This window comes from Micropterus dolomieu, linkage group LG22 (genome assembly GCF_021292245.1).
Source record: "Micropterus dolomieu isolate WLL.071019.BEF.003 ecotype Adirondacks linkage group LG22, ASM2129224v1, whole genome shotgun sequence".
Classification (NCBI taxonomy): domain Eukaryota; kingdom Metazoa; phylum Chordata; class Actinopteri; order Centrarchiformes; family Centrarchidae; genus Micropterus; species Micropterus dolomieu.
This window is the reverse complement of record NC_060171.1, coordinates 32,282,788-32,298,713: the sequence shown is the minus strand read 5'-3', so window position 1 is coordinate 32,298,713 and position 15,926 is coordinate 32,282,788. Positions and strand designations below refer to the sequence as shown.

Sequence of the window (15,926 nt, the reverse complement as noted above, 5' to 3'; positions counted from 1 at the left end):
AAATGTCGTGAAATAAATATAACATGATTATTTATATTACATTCTGGCTGGAATTACATGTAATAATAATAACAACAAAAGATGAAGCTTAACTTAAAGCATTTATTTGAGCATTTATGTGAGTTTACAATGTGCTTTAGAGGTTGGCATTGAACCAGAACAAGGGAAATATTCTTTATAGTAACAATAGGAAATACTATTCAAAAGGAAATAGCAGAAAATAATACATAAATACAATAAATACATATAAAAAAAACAGATTAAAAACACCCAATATCAACAACAATACGAGATCAAATTGGACAAAATAACAAATACATGATGACAAGTGATTTTAAAGGTGATTTAAAAGTAATGAATTAGCAGCCCTAGTTCCTCAGGTATGGTTCACAGTCCAGGAGCCCATGTTCAGTCTTTGCTGTGTCCAGGCTGCGATGTGATGATGCTTTAATAAAACTCTCTCTATATTCTAAAAGTCATATACTGTCTGTGTTAACTGATATACTGCAGAACAACCGTTCAGATGCTTCGTGGACTCCATCTTTGTAGTTTTTGTTGTGACCATTGTTTGACTTTTCATTGAATATACCAGAAATTACTTTTTTTCTAGATTTCATTTCCTAGATTTCCTAGGCTCAGCATGAACATTGCCTCATTAACACAAATTTGCCAATTTAAAATCCAAGTGTTGTTTCTTCAGAGGGAACTATCAGGCTCTTCTTTGGCTGTCAGGTTGTGTTTTTCAATTACTGGTCAGGATTCAGAAAGGTTTCACAGTTTTCTGATAAATTATATCCAGTGGGTGATAATGTTATGTAATGAATGCCACTTCCTTGTCAGTTCACCCAAATCACAAAACCCTCCAACGCTTTTCAGTAATATGTAGTCAAGCAAATTGTTTTGGGTTTGTGTGCTAAGCTTTTAAGACATATGCCTCTAAAAGGTCTGCTGCCACCCACACATAACTGAGCTGAAAGGTTTTGTTCAGTGGAAAGTCCTGTCAATGTAATCTGTTAACAGCGAACAGTGAATTGACCCTTTAAAGCTGCATCACCCGTTTGACAGCATCATGCACCGGAACATATGGAGAGTCCAGATAAGTGTGTAGCAAGTTGCTGAGACACATGACAACAAGTTGTGACAGACGAGAAAATATTGTTTAAACCGTTAATATTTTAAAGACTTTAAAGCAACTCTTGTGAACAATTTAGCCACAGTGGCTCATAGATTCTGAAATTGTATTGTTATTGTATATAAGGAGCCGTGGAGCAAGGCCCTGCACACTCAACTTACTTCAGCGGGCAACAAAACAAGACAGTGATGATGGCACTGGGCAGGCCCCAGTATGGACGATGTGTGGAACATTGTGAGAGTAAAGCCAGATGCAGCTGAGGAAGGAACAAGTAACTTGAGAGTTGATGCTCTCTGGATAAATAATAAGCGGTAGAGGCAGAAACAGAAACAGACTCCTGGTCCAGGTCCTGCATATTTTAGTGCAACGACAAGCGTAGAGCACTCGGCTTAATGACCTTTCTGATAACCAGATCCACCCTGGTTTTAATGTGAACGTCTGAGGTAAGGCCGCAGTTTCAGACCCTGTCACGCACACTTGGCAGTGGGCAGGCAGAAAGCCAGGGTGGAGGGAGGCACCATGATGTCAGTGAAGATGGGCCGGTATCCTGCAGGCAGAGGGGGGGCGCTCTGCTCCAGCAAGTCAAGTACAGCCCCTCTGATGTCCCTGGAGACATCACCACGGATGTCCAGCAGTACAGACACATGCTCTTCACTGAGTAAACAGAAAAACATGTAGGTACAATCCTTGGCCTGGTCATAAAAAGCCTGTATGGTCATTTTATCAACCAAATATTCATGTTTAACACTTTTTAATTTGAAGCTACATAATGTTCGCATAAAACTCTTCAAAATAACATTACACCATCAGTGTCAAATCATTTATAATAATAATAATATCTAACTTGACATTAACTACACTACTATTAGCAAGGAGGGCTAAAACGCAACTTACCTGATGTCGGGGTATTTGGCTGCGAGTCCAGAAACTTCCAGTGTGAGCATGCCGGGGTCTTTCAGTCGGATGAAGTCAGCCAGGACGGGTAGCATGGCCAAAGGATTCACATCAGGTACTGACCCTTCACCCTCCTACAGACAGGTACACACATCCGTTTGACTGATACTGGACATTGAATTCAGATTTAGATATCAATACTTTTGCCCGAAGCTGTTATTGGCAAATAGTTTGGAACAATGTTTTTATTTTTCAGATTTCCATGCCAAAGGCAGTATTCAGTCTTTAGCCCAGAATTGTATTCTTAGAAAAGCCATTCAAACATCTTTTTAGCCATCATGGGACACTAAAACACTTGTAATACTACTATTGCTACGACTTCTGAACTACAGTAGCATAAAAATGAATTATTGGTGTATGCTAATGTGTAATCTAGTCAAAAAATCATTAAGGTTCAGAGCCTCCCACAGACAACCGCTGCAGTATAGATGACTTCTACAAAATCTGTAGAACACCATGATACTGCAAAGTACACTGCACCAGTGAACTTTTCTAAATCACAACAGCAGGAATCAGTTCCTGCTCACCAGGCCATGGAAGATCTCCCTAAACTGCTGGTCATCCTGCACCATCTGCTGGGCGAGCTGCCTCCTCTCCTCGGTGCTGCGACACACCAGCCTCTTCTGCATCAGAGTCCGGACGTACTCCACCACCATCAGCCACTGGGCCTCCTCCTGCAGACGCTGTAGACACGAAGACAAGATTCAGCAGGCATACAGGGTTCAGTGCTATGAAAGGAAACGCTCTCTATAAGCAGAGTCTCGCAGCTCCAGTGTAGATTACTAGCTGCAAAATATTATGCTGCACAACTGGTTTGGAGAGAACACTCAGGGTGCTACCGTACACGACAGTCTGTTTAGTGGTCTTACAAAGAGCGGAGTTTTGACTGATATTTGGGTGAGTAGGTTTTAATTTGTGGGTATGACAGTTCATAAACCAATAAGGTTTCACTGATACGGGGTTTCAGTGGAGAGTCTTCATGATAACTTTCCAGAATTCCCACTCTTTAATATACAACTCTGAATATACGACCTTATAGACTGATGAAATTGAGAGGACATGTCAAGCTATTGAACATTCACACAAGGTATTGATTACTGCTGAAAATTCAATAACTATTGGTTCACCTTCAAAAATTTTTCCAGCTGACATTGGACCATGAGCAAATATGAGAGACAGGAAAGGGGATGACATGCAGCATGGTATGTGCTCTACCATGCTAGGTACCGGGTTGCCCCCATGGGCAAATTTATGATTACCATAGTCCTCAGATAAATTCCTTGTTGGATCAGCCAATTTTATTCTGTACTCTTGCAGGCATATTTGTTTCTTTGAGGTATCCAAGAAAGAAGATCAATATAATTTGGATTTACACATCCCCACTGGGTTTTATCAACCAATAAATGCTTCAGAGCAGCTCTACCTCCGAGAAATGTCTGTATAACTAAACTACAATCTTCCCAGCGGAGGCAGAAACAGAGCAAAGATGTGACCTGGCGGCAGGGTGGTCGAACACGGCCGTACAGCTCCAGGTGATGCTCCAGGACGCGGCAGAGTTTAGGGGTAGGGTCTCCCTGGACCAGCCAGGGTCGGGTCAGCAGGCCTGGGAGGAAAGGCTGAAGGTCCAATAGGAGGTGATCCATCACTAGGCGACACGCCCGTCTCACCGCCCGGTCCAGAGCTGCCAGAGGGTTGGGAGGAGTCCGAGAGAACTGCCCTGCAGACCGTGACGACTGCTGCTGCTGCAGGCTCTCTGTGGACTTTCTGCATCAAACACAAGGCATTTTATTTGGGTGTGGATTTGTTTGTTCATTTTAATTTGATTTCGCTAATTCGTGCCATTTCTTGTGTTGGGAGGACCACTAGATGGAAAACCCTGCCAGGCAGGTCATTAGAGCTGTTATGTTTGAGGCATTTAACTGTCAACCAATAACTTTTTTGCAGAGAACAAACTGATTAGATGGTAACCTCATTACAGGGAGTAGAGTAAAGGGATATAGCAAGCTGCTCCCAGTTTTCCACAACTGCATGTGATGTGGTAAACCTAAATAGTTTAGTCCTTGCCATAGAAGTCGAGCAGTGCTGCATGTTCTTGGAGGTTCATATGGTTATGTCTTGTTCTCTGAGAAGAGAAGTACATAATGTATGCCCCTGCAGAAAGCTCCCTGCTCTCATATTGCAACTCAGAGCTGTTTTATGCATTGCTTCAATATCAAATGGTGTTTTAACTGTCATATTTACTGGCTATAAAGAATGATGTTCAGATCCTTTACTTAAGTAAAAAGTCAAAAGCAATACAGCAGTGTAAAAATAAGTCCTTGCGTCATTGCCAAAACGAGCAGTTGCCAAAAAAACATTTATGTCATAAAGCTTTGAAAGCTTTATCACTGGCCATTCACCACCATTCTGCCATTATCTCACTTGAGGATGATGCAGTTGCTGATGGAGGCCAGCAGATAGTGGAGGTAGAACTTGTTTTTTTTGTTGCTCGGATCCCTACGATGCTCCTTCCCAAATTCCACCAGAGCTTCTCGAAACCTGGGATGAGAAGGAATGGAGGTAAATGGAGGGAAAGGGAAAGTGAAGGCTTGCCCAAGGCTGTTGATCGACTGAAAATAAAGTGGCAGACAGACACTCATAAGTGCAACTGGCATGAAAGCATACCTGTTCAGGAGGTTCTCCATCTCATACAGTCCCATCTGTATAGTCTGATCTCGTAGGGATTCTCCGATCATCAGAGCCACCCGGGCATTCTCCTCCAGCATCTACCACAGTCCCACAAACAAACGGAACAAATCCACAGTATATTTTGACACATCACTACTGACCAAATCCCCCCCACCACCACACCAGAGTTTAGATGTTAGGCAGGTACTACGATACTAAGATGCTGAAAGGTCATTCAAGTAAGTTTAAAAGGAGAAGCCGGTGGCAATGAGCACATAATGACATTACAAACAGTGTCTCCAGGGAGTGGAGGAGGATCTTGGCCATAGTCCGCAAGTTCCCTCTTTTGGTCACTAACCAGAGCTGGTGACCACACGCAAGAGACATCTCTAAAGCATTTTAGCTCACACGGGGAGGGGTCATGGTCTGATAAAGTCAAAAGGACATCACCATCAGCAATCACCACCAAACTGATAAAAGCTGTGTTCTTGATGTTTCTACTTGTTACCAAAAGAAATTGATGAGGTTTATTAAAGGCACTTTAAAAGACTTGTTGGTGAAGATCTGTCTGTCTGAAGATTCTCTCTCTGTGAGTGTGGCTCTATGTGGTTGTATTTATTGTGTATTTGTATGGCATGTTTACCTGTGTGATGATAGTGGGCAGGCTGGTGTGGTAGAAACCTTCATGGTCTGTATCTGGCTCCTGGTCTCTCTGCCAGTCTTGCAGCTCTACCTGTAGAGCTTTGTGCATCCACTCTGACACACTCTTCTAGAACAGCAACAACATGGACACACACATTGTATATGCTCAGAATCACAACACAGGTACCATCCTGTTCCTCTAAATGCATTAGAACACTTTATCTGGCTCCAAGACTGTGTTTCGATATTCCCAACGTTCCTAGATATAAATTATTTTCATAGGTAGTGATATGACAGAGGTCTAACTCAAAATGCAAGGTCGTTTGTGCATAAACTATGTAGGGACTCCGTTTTCAAATGCCTCTCTTCACTAGGCAACAGGTCACAATTTGTGTATCTCGAAAAAAACTAAAACAACGTTTGTGGTTGACTCACCCGAACACTCTGCACATATTTGTTCTGCAGCTGCTCCAGTCCCTCGGTGGAGATGAGAGGTCCTAGTTCTTCTTTCTCCATCTCACTCACCAGCTCTGGATCACCCATCATGTCTGGGCTGCCAAATCAAGACTGTCAGACACAGAGCTTTTGATGGTTGACAATGTCAAGTTTGCATATGTGTTTGACCTGTGACCCGTTGATGTTCCCTTCACAGATTGGTTTCTTTTAATAGCATTTAAAAGGCATGAAGAAGTAAACATGTCCAGTATTTCACAAGAACAAAGCAAAGATTTGAGAGACGTAAAAAAAACGATACATTTTATGCTACAGAAATGTTTTTCTTCATCTTGTTAATCGTCAGCAACTTGGGGTACCCAACAACTAGGTTGGGAACAATGACTGGACAAAACTCTTGAGAGGCAAGTTTGAAAACAATATTCTTGTGAAGTCTGATCTAAATAATTTCCTCTCCGGTATGATTTAAGAATAACTGAAAAAAAAGGTTTTGACAGGATCATGACTCCGTGTTCTAAATAGGACCAAAAGCATTCATGTTTTCTTCCAGATTAAAATGCAGTTTAAAATACATTTCTAGCCAAAAAAAGAAATGACAGTTATGTTACATAACACACAATATATGTGCTTTGTGTTTCGTGCATGGAGAAATTAAAACTCACCTGGAAGAAAACATGAACGCTTTCAGTCCTATTTATAACATGGGATAGTGGTGCACTTTAGCCTCTTGTGGCTCAAATGAGTATTACAACAACTGACACTGATCTAAGGAATTTAGAAAAATGACCCTGGCAAAACCCTTTATTCACCTGTTCTTAGACATAAACACGGAAGAGAAAACAATTCAGGCATCAGAAAATAGATCACCAGACTTTTCTTCCCTCACTTGCCCCTCATGGCTTCCGTAGCACAGAAAGTGATACATAGGAGAGAACGTGTGTGAAGGTAATCAGCTGCATCTGAAATAGAATGTACAGTAAGAGTCTCATCCCGCTGAGCCAAAGTGAATTCAGCTTCATGTCGAACGACTGGATCAAGTGAAGAACCACTTCTCTTGTAAAATCATGTCCACTCACACAAATTTCACTAACCCTTTTCCAGCACACAGAACCACTCACACACACTAATAAAATACAGAATCTGCGCAGGCGGACCTCACCTGTTGTAGATGTGTAGCACCCAGTTGAGCACAGCAAAGATTTCACCACTCTCCAGGTCCCAGCTGCTAACCTAGGCCACAAGTATCACTTACATGTACATAGTGAGGTCATCGCCAGTTTGAAAATAGTTGATTACAGTTATGATTAATCTACAAAATCCATGTGGCGATTGCCATTAAGAAAATAACTGTTAATTAAAAATATAATTAACGAAGTACAGTCCATTAAAAAGACTTGAGTCTCATGGCTCTTTATATATATGTAAACCACAATCCACATAGCAGAGGTAGTCGACATAGTGAGGAGTTACACAAAAGCTAAACATGGCGCAGCATTGCTTTATTCCTCTCACATCACTGACCTGTGCCAGGTGTGCATGTAAACAGCGGTGGCTGGCCCTCAGGTAAGCTCCTGTTAGCCGATAGTGCGGCGGGACACAGTGCTCCAGCAGGTGGCGTACAGTGGCCAGGTCAGCCATAATACCATGCTGGAGAGCAGAGAGGTGGCCAGCCAGACCCGGCCCACGAGTGTGCAGGTAGGAAACGCTGCGAAACCGCGCAGAAACCGCCTCCTCTAGTACCTGAAAGGAAGGAAATGTGAGATTTGAAAGAGGACAACCAACATACAATCAGACCTGGTGGAAGGTGAAGTGTTATGGTTGTATCAGGTGGTGCTAACCTGGAAGAAGCATGTTCTCCAGCAGCGAGGTCGTCCCGGGGGCAGGGGCCTGCTGTTGCCCCTGGTTCCCCCTCTTTCTTCTATGAAAGCTTGGTCCAGGGCTTCCTCCCGCTCCACAATCCTCACCGCTGATACAAATGGTGTGGGGTTTTGTCGGGCCAGAGCCAGAGCACTGCTTACCACCGCCCACAGCTCCTTACCTGCAGTGACACATTACAGCCCAGCTCTGGTCACTTTTATTAATGCTGCTAAAACCCAGTATCACTCCCTCACTGTTCACTTGTTTGATATACACATCAAATATGGTCTTTTGTTTTTCTGTTATTATTCTTTAAAGCTACTTTAAAGTTCTCCTTAGACAGGCACTGATATAAACAGCACATTCACTGATCTTGAATACAGAATATTTCTGGCTCAATCCTGTTGGTTTCCCACATTCCACTCTGACATCTTTGAAGCTGCACTAATCAATAATTTATTATATGTACCATGGGTCACATGACTCTGTGTACTGTGACAGGTGTTGCTCATAGTTACCAGCCCACAGAGAATAATCACCCAATTGTGCACTTCCCCTCAACTCTGCAGACCTTTTCTTTTTGGCAAAAAAGTTAGCATTCAAGCAAAAAAGACCTTTTGGCAAACATTTATGATAAACTGACAAAACACCACATATCCAGAACCAATCAGTGACCAGAAACATGGCTTTACATGGACGCCCGTGTTACTACGTGTCTGCGCGATGTGTAAACAGATAACTTGCCAAAAGAATTTAATAAAGGGAAAATATGTCAGTGTTGTTGTGTTCCGGACTTGTTCTGCTGCCCCCAAATGAAAGAAAAATCAACTGCTACAGCTTTTACTGAAGTTAGTTGAATTCTCAGGATAGGTCTGAATTTGATCTAAGATTGAACAAATATCACCGTAATAATCTAAAGCAACATCGGAGAAGCTTCCAGGAACAATATTCCCTCCACGCTGAGAAGCTGATGAGCTATATGCGATGATCTTTTATAATATAACTTACTACAAGTACTAAACAATAGCATCTTTTTGCCTTCATTAGGGCCAGGCATAGTTATCCAGTACCAATCCAGTAACTGAGTTCCAGATACTTTCCGACACCTTACATTAGGGAAAGTATTTTCCCCTTTATACATTTAACTAAACAAGTCAAACGTGTAAAACACAAGTCTTTAGTTTTTAATCATCTGCTTTGTAAATGAACACACAACATCTTACAACATTATGGACACATACAGATTAAGGCTACATATAGATTTTTATGCTGCATCTATACATGATATTGGGCACTAAACTACACTATACAACAAATACAACTTGGAAGCTGTCCCTAAAATGTCCTTACCCAGGGCGTCCACCAGCTGCCCGACACCAGAGAAATATTTGGTCACTAGCTCGTGGTCTTCTGTGCTGAGCGTACTTCCTGCCACCCCATGGAGCTGCCAGAGGATGTCGTCCTGCCAGCACTCCAGATCCATCAGCCGGGCGTGGGCCTCCAGGAGCCGCCGGGACTCCACCAGACGCTCAGTCTCCAACACCATGCTACGTACTGCAAAGGGCAAGGAAGGGGAAGAAGGAAGGAGCGCTTTAATTCCTCAAACTGACAACAATTTATGCAACAACCTCTTGGGGCTGTTACAGACTGAAGTTACATATGTTAGTTTACAGCCCAAAAAATGACTGTATTGTACCATAAAATAGTTGTGGAAGCAGAAAGGTTCTGAGGAGATCCCCGAATATATCCTGTATTGGTACCACCAGTTATACACAGGACGAGGATGTGTGGGTAAAGGAAATCAGGAAGAAAAGCAGACTCTGTTTCAACTGTAGAGTAAAAGTAAGTAGCTTACATTAAAAAACAAAATGGGCTGTTTGCAATCATTTCTGATCAAAGGCCTTCAAAGGAAGAAAGAGAGAAACATTCAGGTGCTTGTTAGTAGGGAGACCCAAATGTCCAGTGCTTGGGTGGTGGATGTTGTTCAACAAAAGACATTTACAGAGGATGGAGAAAAGATAGACACCGTGTAACCCGATAATTCACAGACCACAGCCTCATCCTTTAGCTCCTGATGACAGAACATTGCCAACACTATGAGAAATCAATTATTTCCCCCCCAAAAGGACGGAAACAGCTCATTTTTCTAAGAACCCATGTTCATCTGTGTACAACAAATAAAAAATGAAAAGGAATTTCTGTAAATTACAAAGTGAATTCATTATGAATGAATGAGAACAGGCCTGTGTGTCCACCATGCAGCATCTCACCAGAGTAAAGTCGCGGCAGGTTGCTAACGGCAGCGAGGAGCTGACAGTGGTTGACTGACACTTCTCTCAGCCTCTCCAGAGACTTCACCCCCTCAGTGTTTCGATAGGACTCCAGTCCCGCTTTCTGCAAAGCATGCGACACCTCCTTCAGCTCGGCCCTGGCCTCCCGGAGCTGCTCCAGACCCCAGCCTACCCCCTCCAGGTACGACTGGACCATGGACTTGAAGGAAAGCAGCGGCACAGTGGTTACTATTTGATTCCCACTGATGACAAATAGCAGGAATGTCTTCATCAGTGAGCAGCTGCACTATTTACAAGACCTGATAAAGTTTGCTGTGTGCGTGTTGTGTCACCTTAAGTCTGGTGTGTATGGAGGCGGTCCTCTGACTCTCTCTCTTCCTGTACTGGCTCAAGCGCTCCAGTTGCTCAGGTCGACAGAAAACACCTGACGCCCACTTCAGGGCAGCACCGCGGGCCAAAGACTCGGCCCTCTCCACCTCTGGCCATACCTGAGTCACTGGCACCGTGGCTGATGGAAAAAAATAGACCATGAGGGAGGAATAAAGTCTTGCAGCAATCCAGAGGGAAATTTTGTTTGCTCCACCCAGGGGGTTGTTTGTTTTTTGTCTACAGATAAACTAATAAGAAACACGGTGTATTTAATTTCACAAGAATTTCTTGAAAGTGAAAAGGGAACTCAGCGGCTCAGAGCAGTTTTACACATCAAAGTGTGTTTACAGGTCTTGGGCAGTTCTCCTGCAGATGTGTAAAAGATTGTATACTGCCTTTTGTGGCTGCTGGGGGAGCTGCACAAAAATCTGTTAATGAGAGCTGTTAGAAAAGAGGTGAGCTTACCAGACCACTGAAGCTCACTCCTCATCTCTGTTTGAGAGGGCATTGTGCATAACTTACACCTCTGACTGAACTGTCAGCGCGCCAGTTGCTTTGTGGGTAATGAAATTTCACTTTCTTCATTGTATTTTGACCACAGTTCCTTCCGTATTGCCCAGGTCCACTCCACATTTTTTAAAACTACCCATTTTGGTGCTGCGGCAGCATCAAATAGCACCTGGTTTATCAGTGACAGCGTAAACATTGAGATCCAGAGACCACACTCACACTTGAGAACAGCTTGATCTTATGTAGCATAACAAACATATACACAAAACATATGCAAAAATGTGGGCTCAGTTCTCATTGGCTATTTAAGGGCTTGTGCCTGAGAATCAACAAGTGATCCCGTCACACAATGATACACAAGACAGTCTTGAATCCCCTCAGAGCGTCAGAGTAGAGTTGGGTAAAACCACGTGACTTCACCTCACTAGTGTCATAAATGTAAAATGCAAAGACCTTTATTAAATTAAACATGACCATCAGTGAGCAAGAGCAGTGGGGATATTTCACACTGCACATCTCATGTATCTATTTGGTGTGACTACAGGTTAGGGCGTCCTCCGTTAACCAAAACGGATCATGAGATGAGATACTTCAGGATCTGGGTGGCCACAGGAAGAGGAAAATGATTTTTGCAACCGGGACACATCCTTCACTTTGATAGAAAAACTAAAATTGCCCAGATTATCTGCCAAATAAGGTTTAACTGGCTCACCAGCATTATTATTTCTGTCTCCACAGCATCTCTGTCTCAGTTTTCTGTCAGTAGCGATTGTATATTGCATTATTTCATGTTTTTTTTTTCTATTTCCCACATACCAACTTGAGAAAAGTGCAGTATTTTGTTATAGCTACCAATGTAGTCTCCAAATGTCCTCCCAGCTCGCCCATGCTTTCACTCTTCACTGTTGAGCTACCAACCATCTCACCCATAAAGAGAGAGGATTTTGAGCATGCTAAGCAGCAGCAGTATTGATGTTTAGGGAATGGGATCTGCTGTGCAGTCTGAGTCAAACATTTCTCTGCACCCTAATGGAGAGGATCTTTATATAGCATGGAGAAGTGAGGCTCGGTCAGGTGAGCAGGATATCATTTCTCATCTGTTAGTCAGCTAGACAGGCAGCTGCGCAGCCATCAGAGTCACAGCTTCCATTTGAATTACACATCTTAATTGGTCTTAATTGAATAATGTACTGGTTTGTGACTCAGCAGGAAGTAATGTGCTGTGCTGGGTCACCAGCACTGAGCAGGCTTACTGTGACTTTAGCGTTGAAAGCTTAGTTGATTCTGTTAGAATAACAATATTCTCATAGATTAGGCATGTATGACTGAAAGTTCAGGTTTTGTCAGTCCTGGTAAGTATAATCATTCACAACTCTGTGTGTGTGTGTGTGTGTGTGTGTGTGTGTGTGTGTGTGTGTGTGTGTGTGTGTGTGTGGGTAATACTAATGTTGTGGGGACATAAATCTGTTTACACAGTCAAATTGTGGGGACTCGACTTCGATAACGTAAATCATTAAATTTCAGGGTGAAGACTTGGATTAAGGTTAGCGAAAGAGTTTTAGGCAAGTAGTGGTTATAGTTATGGTTATGGTAGGTCTCCAGGGATTGAATGCAAATCAATGAAATGTCCCCAAAAGCGATGGAAACATGACTGTGTATGTGTGTGTGTGTGTGTGTGTGTGTGTGTGTGTGTGTGTGTGTGTGTGTGTGTGTGTGTGTGTGTGTGTGTGTGTGTGTGTGTGTGTGTGCATGCGTGTGTGTGTGTGTAGATGTTTGGACTTCTCAATTACACAAACAGGGCTGTCTCTATCTCAGAGGAGGTCATGGGACACTCTGCTATCTCCTACTAAGACTAAATCTGAGTGCTGAAACGTAATCATCAGCAAAACAATAAACCATGGAGCTCACATTTAGGAAAGTGTTGAGTCATGAAAGCCAGTGCTGCAACAGCACAGTCAAAAACACAACTGCACAGAGGACAACACAGCAGTAATGCTGCTTTAATGGCAGGTTGGTGTGGTAACCAGCAGACTAAAGGGCACTAAAATGCTAAACAGTTTTTTAATGCAGTGTTTTTAAAGAGGAACTCCACCGATTTCGATATGAATTTACTAGTCACAGGGAACACATAAGATGCTATTGAGTTGCATTGCGGTAAGTTTAGCATGCAAGTGTTTTGGGGTTTGACCCGTACTACAGAAAAAGTCAGGATATCTCGGACTCTGCTGCAACAGCTTTGACAATTCTTTTGCTGATCTGTCTCTCCATCTTTATGGAGGCGCAATATTAAATTGCTAGACTGTCCCTTTAAATGTGGTTATTTTCATTCCAAAAAAAAATCAATAAAATGACACTTTGTCCTCAAACCATACATAAAAATGGAAATTTGAAAACGAACCTTGTGGTGGACCTGTTTGATCAGCTATCTAAAATTGCACTTGGGCCATCAGAGGAGCCTAAACTTTACACTCTAGTCACACAGACAGATGGACTTGTAGTGGTAGTACATTACACATACATCATTACAGACTCAGGATCACAGCTACTGCCATCAGGGTGGCACGTTCATCACACTTAGGGTGGTTGACATTGACTGGCAGATGTTTAATATGTGATCAAATGCAAATGATCACCCACAAATCAAGACATCACTCTAAACCTAATACATTAATGAATCATTTTGAAGAGTTCATTAATTTATCTCACTGACATGCAGCACTGTGACCGTGCACTAAAGCATTCTTTTGTCTCTAGCTATTGAGAGACTTTAGAAGAAGTGGGTGTTGCCTTTCAGCAATGTTGTCAACAGGCAAATAGAGTGTGCCTGTGCAGGCGTGTGTCCCGTTACCTTCTGGTTTGTCCCCACCATTCTTCTGATCCTCTGCTGACATTGAAGTTCAGTTTTCAGCAGCCCGTCCACCCGACGAGGCTTCTTTTCCCCCCGAGTGCCGGCACTGAGGGTGCCCAGGGTGCGACGCTGGCAGAGAAAGGTGAAGGAAGACAGAGATGAGACAGAGGAGGAGGAGAAGAAGAAAAGGTGGAGGAGAGAGAGCACATATCCATTCTACTGACGGCTTTCCTCTTTTCCCTCACACACACTCTCTCTCCCAGACACATCCTCTGCTGAGAGGCCGGCAGGAAAGGGAGGGAGCTGGGGGGGAGGAGAGGGAAGAGAATAATGCTGTAGGGTGAGGGGAGAAAGGGGCAGGGATAGGGAGGGTATAGGGAGATATGCTGCATTCAGGGGCCTGTTAAGAAGATGGTAAATACTATTAGAGTATATTTTTTTGTTATTAGCTTTCTGATTCCAAAGCTTCCAGCCATACTGTCTTCATCAGGTGAAAGAAAATGTTATGGATGAAATCTTAACAGCTACTGAGCTTACATGTCAGTAGGTCCACCTCCACCCAATCTAAAGACTATGTGATGTGGTTGAAAGCTGTGGAATAAGCTAGTAAGTGGATCTTGAGTTGGCAATGTCAACATAAAATTTTTATTTTTACTTATTCACTTTTAGTTAGATGAGAAGAAGACTGATACCTGTTTCATGTCTCTACATTAAATATTAAGTTACTGCCAGCAACTGGTTAGCATACCTTAGCACAAAGACTGAAAACAAAGGGAACCAACTAGCCTGGCTCTGTCTAAGGGAAACAAAACCCACCTACCATCAGCGCCACAGCTCACTGATTAACATGTTATGTCTAATTTATTTCATCCGCACAAAAACAAAAAGTGTAAAAGTAACACGTTCTACAAAAGAACACAAACACATAAGCAATTTGTTTTAATGTTCACCTAAATATAATTGTTTTTGTCCCACAACACATTAAAAGCAGCAAGAGATGACACGGGGAGGGGACCAGGACAACAATCCAGTTGGTGGCAGAAAGGGTGCAGGGACCAGTGCATATGACGTTCCACAAAACCTCTAGGGATTCTGAGTCTCCTGGACTCATAAAGGAAAACCAATTAAACACACAGTTACAGGAAGAAACAATGTATAATGCAAAAGTCATTAGCCTGCAGCACACCGTAAAAGAATGGAACACAAAGGAGCCAAGAACTAATGGAGTCCATGACTGTTATTGTTCTACTGGAAGGCACTTTACAGGTGTCAGCAGATGATTTAAGCCGGATATCAATCGTGATTCCCATAACTTCATTAGTAGGTCATTAACCTTCTTTTAACACCAGGTAGATAAACTTTGTGGCTCTATTGTTGATGCTAAACAAAAAGTGTTTTTCCACTGAAACAAAAACACTGTGTCGCTGACCCTCTCTGATCCGCTGCAGCTGTCTGACCAGCGCCAGCTACTACCACTGAGGGAAGTTTGTTTATTTGCAGCTCAGTCAAGTCCTCTGACCCCGCCGCCCTGTTTACGCCTCCAAGCTTCCCGGACCTCTTCAAAACACAGCAAGGAGTGTACCAAGTGGCCCTGTGGCTGGAGCCAGAACAAACACGCTTTCTGAAGGGAACGTGGGACCATCATCTCTCAGTGCTGCTGCAGATTTCCTCATGCAATTTTAAACGTTGTGCATTGGCGCTCTGTGAGTTGTGTTTGGATAACAATTTCTCTCAACAAAGGAAAACGCTGCGAAAGAACAGACTCTGAGAAAGCTTGTGTAGGAAGTGACTAATATGGGTTGTTGAATGTTAGGGGCTGTACAGATATTATTTTGGTAGGGAGGGAACCTAATTTTTCACCCTCCCCATGGTTACTGCCACTATCTCAAAATAACAAAGCATAAAGAATTAAAATGATGTACACCAATTTAATTATGCAAAGACAGATTTCTTGGAGTCAGAGGAGACAAGCTGTGAACATAACACTGACATTTTATCACATTAAAAGTTGATGGCGAACTTGCATATACTTGCACATACACATTTGGCAGTTGTTTCTGGCCCTCTGCTGCTGGAGAGGACACAATGAGAGCGGAGTGAATCAAAACAATGAGCTGAAAGATGCACTCAAGGGGAACTGCAGACTTGGGTGATCATTCTGCGAGTTTGTCACTACTAGGGATGTCTCAAGACCTGATACTTC

At 42.9% G+C, this 15,926-nt stretch overlaps 1 protein-coding gene across 2 annotated transcripts; it reads right to left on the bottom strand.

Moving 5' to 3' along the window:
• Nucleotides 1-82: 82 nt before the first annotated feature.
• exoc3l1 (exocyst complex component 3-like 1) lies at nt 83-13,941 on the bottom strand. 2 transcript variants are annotated; one of them, XM_046038407.1, is made up of 15 exons: nt 13,724-13,941; nt 10,329-10,504; nt 9,976-10,195; nt 9,056-9,259; nt 7,687-7,886; nt 7,370-7,588; nt 7,008-7,078; nt 5,831-5,948; nt 5,397-5,522; nt 4,751-4,851; nt 4,508-4,624; nt 3,580-3,850; nt 2,614-2,769; nt 2,027-2,160; nt 83-1,786 (listed from the first exon to the last, which is right to left on the bottom strand). In XM_046038407.1, the coding sequence occupies exons 1-15, from the start codon at nt 13,764-13,766 to the stop codon at nt 1,600-1,602; spliced, it is 2,343 nt and encodes a 780-aa protein (XP_045894363.1). In that variant the 5' UTR covers nt 13,767-13,941; the 3' UTR covers nt 83-1,599. The 2 variants fall into 2 exon arrangements, with proteins under 2 accessions (XP_045894363.1, XP_045894364.1); XM_046038408.1 differs by lacking the exon at nt 13,724-13,941 and having other exon boundaries at nt 9,976-10,238; nt 10,329-10,456.
• Nucleotides 13,942-15,926: the final 1,985 nt, after the last annotated feature.

Excerpts from the sequence above, each read along its gene's own strand:
- exoc3l1 (XM_046038407.1), bottom strand. The coding sequence starts at position 13,766 with ATGTCAGCAGAGGATCAGAAGAATGGTGGGGACAAACCAGAAG. Across the intron at positions 10,505-13,723 it reads TGGTGGGGACAAACCAGAAG|CCACGGTGCCAGTGACTCAG; the intron begins GTAACGGGACAC and ends TTTTTCCATCAG. Across the intron at positions 7,079-7,369 it reads TACATGCACACCTGGCACAG|GTTAGCAGCTGGGACCTGGA; the intron begins GTCAGTGATGTG and ends CTTGTGGCCTAG.